The 8,084-nt window shown below is 41.3% G+C and overlaps 1 protein-coding gene across 1 annotated transcript; it reads right to left on the minus strand.

Annotated features, from left to right (window-relative positions):
- Positions 1-722: 722 nt before the first annotated feature.
- On the minus strand, positions 723-2,495 carry LOC134208020 (NPC intracellular cholesterol transporter 2). The gene is made up of 4 exons (XM_062684120.1): positions 1,835-2,495; positions 1,507-1,614; positions 1,085-1,254; positions 723-1,012 (listed from the first exon to the last, which is right to left on the minus strand). Exons 1-4 carry the CDS (start codon positions 1,971-1,973, stop codon positions 929-931), a joined length of 501 nt encoding a protein of 166 aa, XP_062540104.1. The 5' UTR covers positions 1,974-2,495; the 3' UTR covers positions 723-928.
- Positions 2,496-8,084: the final 5,589 nt, after the last annotated feature.

An 8,084-nucleotide genomic window follows, 5' to 3' on the forward strand; every position in this document is an offset into this window, starting at 1 on the left:
TTCCAGCTCACCTAGGAGCTCCCGCTCACGATCGCTTTCCATAAATGATTAAACAGCTTTTTTTCTACGTCCGCTTGCGTCAAACTCACTTGCAAAACTGATTTTTATTTTAGAATACCTACTTAGATAATTTTAACAAGTTCAATGAAAACCTGATTTTTCAATGAAACAAACAAGTAATAACATAATTTTATAAATTTGAATTCCGTATCTAATATATACTCTACAGCATGGACCCGGTTTTGGTATCGCTTGCAGACTACAGGCTTCGCTGGGACGAAAATTTCCCCTTGCCGATCGCTGACTGTCGATCCACTTTTGAGTCCTACTTGCGCTGCTGTTGACCGAGTTACCATCCTGACTATCATCCTCTTCTTCGTCCTCCAAAAACGATATCTCGTTTTTGCTGAAAAAAAATGTAAATGACGATTCTGGGTTGCTGTGATGATCCCTTCACATATCTTTTCAAGAAGTTGATCCTTCTTATGCCGATATTCTCATGTCCGACTCATGAAAATTGGCTTGGGCATGAGATGTTTAATATGTAAAATCACCTGTTACCGTAAGGTCCTGCATAAAATAAATAGAATAAGGTAATAAATTATAGCTGAAAAGGCCTATTTCAACGATAATTTTTTTTTATTAGGCTTGTTGGAACTCTTTATAACATCAGAACTCTTCATAACATTGATCGAATAAAAAATACACTTAAAAATTCGCAAATCAATCTGTTTTAAACCACGTATAATATCCAAAGAAGACTAGAATGTACTCACATTTTCCTGAACAATATGCTTGATTCATTAATCTCATAAGTAATCAATAGCGCCGTCTAACCGCCAGCCCACGAAACTAACAATGAAATACAGAGGGCGCCACAATGCTTCGTGAGCTTTCGATTATAGCAAATCAACATAGCGCTCGAAAGCTAGCTGATGGAAATCGGGATTTGATAGCACAGCAGTACCTCCTTCGCGTCGTTCATCAACTCCCAGCGTAGCTTTCCCCGCAGCTGTGCGAATCGAAAGTTTGATAATGGGTAAATCGGTTAACCCGAAAAGCGTTCAACGATATGGTTACTCACCGACGGCAGCGACGGGCTCACGTAAATTTCGGCGCTGAATTTCAAGCCGACGTCACCCTGGAACGGACAGACCGTGCCTTCGCACTTAGTAGGCGTGATAGTGGCTTTCGTTTTGATTGCATTCAGGATGAAGTAGGCTTCGTGTAGGAGAGACGGCGTCGTGGTGGAACCTTGAAGGGTGACGGAGGAGGGATAAGGAATTAAAGACAGCTCGTTTGTCAATATTTGCACATCGCGGTTGCATATCACTATGGCTACCGACGGACGACGATGGCGGTTGGTCTGCGGCTACTGTGACGGCAATTTGTCGAGCAAACATCAATAGTTTCACGCAGGGCCGCCTATCGAGAACTTTTGCTTTTGTTCGATTGGGTTGTAAAAACTGTGATTTAAGTGGGTCAAATCTTGAGACTGGCACTTACCGTTGGGGCTGAATTCGGCGTTGACGGTTACATTCGTCCCACGCGGCATGTTGCATGGCGAACTGGAACAGCTGGACAGCTGAATCGAGAGGACATCGTACTGTGAACCTGTAATGGATGCAAAATCATTTTGTGGGAAGTTTGGTGGTGCAACCTTTGGAGGAAGTTCTAATTTTAATCGCCGTTGCTTATCGGGCTATAATCGATCTATCATTCTGGACAATCATCGCCGTTGCAGTTTTTGAATAGACGGGCCTCGATTGATTGATGACGGACTTTAAGCTATTCCTCAGGAATGTGGCAATAAATATCATGCGGCATCACTCACCACAATCTTCAAATAAAACGCCATTTCTGATCATGTAGAGGTATCGTAGCAGGGGCCAATTCGAATACGCTGGAATTCCGATCCCGGACGTGCCAAGTAATCCACACAAGGCAAGGATAATCCCAACTGTCCACTTCATTGCGTTTCGTCTAATCTTCGTTCAACTAACGTCTCTTAGCAGCTGCGCTGTTTACGTCGAATGGGTTTCCAAGATATGCACTCCGAGTGCTCGACAACTGCAGAACTATGACAACACAACGCACGTAGGATGCTCGCGGCTTGACAAACAAACTTGAACTAACTTCGTCCGGCAAGCCGCAATGCGCTTTGTTGACCATCGTCAGCGTCGCACCAGCCAACAGCCAACGTTGGACGCCAGCCAGCCGATAGATAGAACACCAAAGATAAGGCGTGACAAGCGCTTTCATTCGCGTGATTGGACTCCTCGAAAGCTACTAAGCCAATGTTTTGGATTTAATGGCTGGATCTACCGGGCTACCGATCGGTAGTCACTTCCGCATTAAGAAGATACTTAACACTGTGTGGGAACGTTTCATTTTTGTGATTTGTTAAGTAATTATTGAACCAACTTCATGAAATTACGCCATGCTGAATGTTCAGGCAGAATTAGAGCAAAATTGACTTTGGAAAATCCCCTATTATCGCGAAGTATAGCGTATCATTATTTACTGGCGAAGAACGTAATTGAAAGAAAAGAAACCCAAATTAAATTTCCTTGCAAAACCATCGAAATAAAAAACCGAAACATGTGCACCCCATCGCTGAACACTTTCTCCATTCCAGGTACAACTTCTTGATGAAACAGGCTAACAATGTTGCTGTAGTGTTTATCTTTATGAAGTGTAAGAAGATCATAAAATTTACAATCGTATCAATAAAGTTGAAGTAAATAATTACAATGCTTTATAACAAATTCGATTCAGTCCATTTTTCGTAGTTTTCCATTCTCGGTCATAACGAGTTGCAAGTGCGTGCAAATCAATCATTCACTATATACAGGGGATGGACAAAATAATTAGGATAGGCAAATTTTGGGTAAAATTAGATATGTTGTAACTATCTTAGTTATCATCCGATTTTGACAATTCAGGCATGCCTGAACTAGAAAATTAATGAAGTTTAACGGAACCGACTATGGCCACCGGATTCCGGAGATATTCCGGGTTTTTCGGAGGTAGGTTCAAAACCGTAAATTTGAGGTGGATATTAGGAGAAGTTGTGGTTAAAAATTGAATAATATTAGTAACCACAAATGAAGTAGGGCTTTTGCTGATTGGAACCATATATTGAGATTTGGAATCGGACCAGAATCAAGTGAGATATGGCCATTTCTTTATAATCGGTTCCGATCGATACTTATCAAAGGGGTCAGGCCACAACTTCATTTGAATCTCGCTTATTTCATATTCATACTTCGCTTCCTGATCGAAAACCATAAAAAAAGAGCCGTCGAACGACTGGTTTTGGTGGTAAAACTAAAATGTCCCATTCCACAGGTTCCCCGGGGCCAATTCGTAGATCCTGGAAGCGGACAGAGCCGACAATGGATTATTTTATATTCATACTTCGCTTCCTGATCGAAAACCATGAAAAAAGAGCCGCCGAATGACTGGTGTTGGTGCTAAAAATAAAATGTCCTCTTCCACAAGTTCTTCGGAGGCAACCAGTAGGTCCTGGAAGCGGTCAGAGACGTCAATGGACCATTTTATATTCATACTTCGCTTCCTGATCGAAAACCATGAAAAAAGAGCCGTCGAACGACTGGTTTTGGTGGTAAAACTAAAATGTCCCCTTCCACAGGTTCCCCGGGGCCAATCCGTAGATCCTGGAAGCGGTCAGAGCCGTCAATGGACCATTTTATATTCACACTTCGCTTCCTGATCGAAAACCTCGAAAAAAAGCCGTCGAATGACTGGTTTTGGTGGTAAAACTAAAATGTCCCCTTCCACAGGTTCCCCGGGACAAATCCGTAGGTCTTGAAAGCGGTCAGAGCCGTCAATGGATTATTTTATATTCATACTTCGCTTCCTGATAGAAAACCATGAAAAAACAGCCTTCGAATGACTGGTTTTGGTGCTAAAACTAAAACGTCCCCTTCACATCCCCGTTTTGGTGGTAAAACTAAAATGTCCCCTTCCACAGGTTCCCCGGGGCCAATCCCTAGGTCCTGGAAGTGGTCAGAGCCGTTTTGGTGGTAAAACTAAAATGTCCCCTTCCACAGGTTCCCCGGGGCCAATCCCTAGGTCCTGGAAGTGGTCAGAGCCGTCAATGGACCATTTTATATTCATACTTCGCTTCCTGATCGAAAACCATGAAAAAAGAGCCGTCGAACGACTGGTTTTGGTGGCAGAACTAAAATGTCCCCTTTCACAGCTTCCCCGGGGCCAATCCGTAGGTCCTGGAAGCGGTCAGAACCGTAAATTAACTATTTTATATTCATACTTCGCTTCCTAATCGAAAACCATGAAAAAAGAGCCGTCGAATGACTGATTTTGGTGCTAAAACTTAAATGTCCCCATTCACAGGTTCCCCGGGGACATCCCAGCAACTCCAGGATCCGTTTATTCAATTGGTTTTTCATTCTTGACACATTAGAGGCCTTCTAGAATAAAATCATAGTGGACCATCTAACAAAAAGCGAGATTCAAATGAAGTTGTGGCCTGACCCCTTTGATATGTATCGATCGGAACCGATTATAAAGAAATGGCCATATCTCACTTGATTCTGGTCCGAATCCAAATCTCAATATATGGTTCCAATCAGCAAGAGCCCTACTTCATTTGTGGTTACTAATATTATTTAATTTTTAACAACAACTTCTTATAATATCCACCTCAAATATACGGTTTTGAACCTACCTCCGAAAAACCCGGAATATCTCCGGAATCCGGTGGCCATAGTCGGTTCCATGGACATACCGTTAAACTTCATTAATTTTCTAGTTCAGGCATGCCTGAATTGTCAAAATCGGATGATAACTAAGATAGTTACAACATATCTAATTTTACCCAAAATTTGCCTATCCTAATTATTTTGTCCATCCCCTGTATTTTCATAGAATCTTTTTACTTCTAATTGGCATTACATCCAGTCCAGTGAGGCATTGCCGCCTCGCAGCTTAGTGTTCATTTAGCAATTCCACAGTTATTAACGGCGAAGGGCCCTCCTTAGCCGTACGGTAAAATGCGCGGCTACAAAGCAAGACCATGCTGAGGGTGGCTGGGCTCAATTCCCGGTGCCGGTCTAAGCAATTTTCGGTTTGGAAATGACCTCATACCTTGGTGCAGAAATGCAGAAATGGTTACTTGGCTTAGAAACCTCGCAGTTAATAACTGTGGAAATGCTAAATGAACACTAATCTGCGAGGCGGCAATATCCCATCAGTGGAAGATGTAATGCCAATGAAGAAGAAGAACCGCGAGGTTTCTAAGCCAATGTACCATTTTTGCACAGACAAACAGACATAACACTCGTCAAATTCACATTGTTCACTGATTTACTGGTCAATTCAAATAATCATTAGTTGGCCAATCGATCACCCATGGCGCGCGCATCGGATTCGCTCTAGTTTGACGTTTGCTCACTGCCGCCATCTTGTTCGTGATTAGCCCAACTAACTGAAATCAACAGATGTCGTTAGTGTTTGAATGACGATTAATTTGATGAGTGAATGTTCAATGTGTTATGTCTGTTTGTCTGTGATTTTTGCATTCGTTTATCATGAGGCTAACATGATGATACTTTTATGCCCAGAGAAATCGAGACAATTGACAATTAATTTGTAGTCGCGCGTCTTACCGTTTGGCTAAGGTATCGTTTTACTACTATTCCTGGAAAATAATTAGGATTTTCCACGTCGCACGGTAAAATTTAAAACATTTTTTTTAATTTTGTTTTTTTTTTCTCTGAACCTTTTATTCTTCCCGCCGAAACTTTAACTGGAATACTATTTAATTAAAAAATGTAATCGATAATCAACTCACGTCGACAAAGTTAAAAAAGCGTTTTTATGATTTCCCTCGAAAACTTTTCTTTTTTCTGCACTATTTTATTTATTTTTTAATTTTTTTGCTGAACGGGTTTCAACGGTTTCGGTATTTCCAACCCCCTCCTATCACAAAACACCACCCCCTACAACATAGTAAGAAAAGATTCCTTCATCAACAAATTTTAATATTTTTTATGCATAATCAAATCTGGCATTTTTTGTTCTATGAGTTGAACGCAACAAATGATGATGAGCCATTCGAAATCCAATCCAAATCCAATCCAAATCCAATCGTTATCCAAACCCAACCAATCCAAACCAAACCAATCCAAACCAATCCAAACTAATCCAAACCAAACCAATCCAAACCAATCCAAACCAACGCAAACCAACCAAACCAAACCAATCCAACCAACCAATCCAAATTCAAATCCAAACCAATCCAACCAATCCAATCCAATCCAAACCAATCCAAATCAATCCTAAATCCAATCCAACCATCCAAACCAATCCAAATCCAATGCAATCCAATTCAAACCAACCAATCCAAACCAATCCAATCCAATCCAAACCAATCCAAACCAATCCAAATCCAATCCAATCCAAATCCAATCCAAACCAAATCCAATCCAATCCAAACCAACCAAACCAATCCAAACCAATCCAACCAATCCAATCCAACCAATCCAATCCAACCAAACCAATCCAAACCAATCCAAACCAATCCAACCAATCCAAATCCAACCAAATCCAACCAATCCAATCCAAACCAATCCAAACCAATCCAACCAATCCAAACCAACCAATCCAAATCCAATCCAAACCAATCCAATCAACCAATCCAACCAAACCAATCCAAACCAATCCAAACCAATCCAAACCAACCAAACCAATCCAAACCAATCCAACCAATCCAAACCAACCAAACCAATCCAAACCAATCCAAACCAACCAAACCAATCCAAACCAATCCAAATCCAATCCAAACCAACCAAACCAATCCAAACCAATCCAAACCAATCCAAACCAATCCAAACCAATCCAACCAATCCAAACCAATCCAAATCCAATCCAACCATCCAATCCAATCCAACCAAATCCAACCAATCCAAATCCAATCCAACCAATCCAAACCAATCGAACCAACCAAACCAACCCAATTCCAACCAAACCAATCGAGGTCCAATCCAAACCAATCCAAATCAATCCAAACCAATCCAAATCCATTCCAAACCAATCCAAACCAATCCAAACCAACCAAACCAATCCAAACCAATCAATCCAATCCAACCCAAACCCAAACCAATCCAAACCAATCCTAATCCAATCCAACCATCCAAACCAATCCAAACCAATCCAAACCAAACCAATCCAAACCAATCCAAATCCAATCCACATCCAATCCAAACCAATCCAAACCAATCGAAGTCCAATCCAGATCCAATCCAAACCAGATCCAAACCAATCCAAACCAATCCAAACCAATCCACATCCAACCAAACCAATCCAAACCAATCGAAGTCCAATCCAAACCAATCCAAACACAATACAAACCAACCAAACCAATCCAAACCAATCCAAACCAATCCAAACCAATCCAAACCAATCCAAACCAATCCAAACCAACCAAACCAATCCAAACCAATCCAAACCAATCCAAACCAATCCAAACCAATCCAAACCAATCCAAACCAAACCAACCAAACCAACCAAACCAATCCAAACCAATCCAAACCAATCCAAATCCAATCCAAACCAATCCAAACCAATCCAAACCAATCCAAACCAATCCAAACCAATCCAATCCAAACCAATCCAAACCAATCCAAACCAATCCAAACCAATCCAAACCAATCCAACCAACCAATCCAAACCAACCAACCAACCAAACCAATCCAAACCAATCCAAACCAATCCAAACCAATCCAAACCAATCCAAACCAATCCAAACCAATCCAAACCAATCCAAACCAATCCAAACCAACCAAACCAACCAAACCAATCCAAACCAATCCAAACCAATCCAAACCAATCCAAACCAATCCAAATCCAATCCAAACCAATCCAAACCAATCCAAACCAATCCAAACCAATCCAAACCAACACAACCAATCCAAACCAACACAACCAATCCAAACCAATCCAAACCAATCCAAACCAATCCAAACCAACCAAACCAATCCAAATCCCATCCAAACCAATCCAAACCAATCCAAACCATTCCAACCAATCCAAACCAA

Source organism: Armigeres subalbatus, chromosome 1, assembly GCF_024139115.2.
Source record: "Armigeres subalbatus isolate Guangzhou_Male chromosome 1, GZ_Asu_2, whole genome shotgun sequence".
Taxonomy (NCBI): domain Eukaryota; kingdom Metazoa; phylum Arthropoda; class Insecta; order Diptera; family Culicidae; genus Armigeres; species Armigeres subalbatus.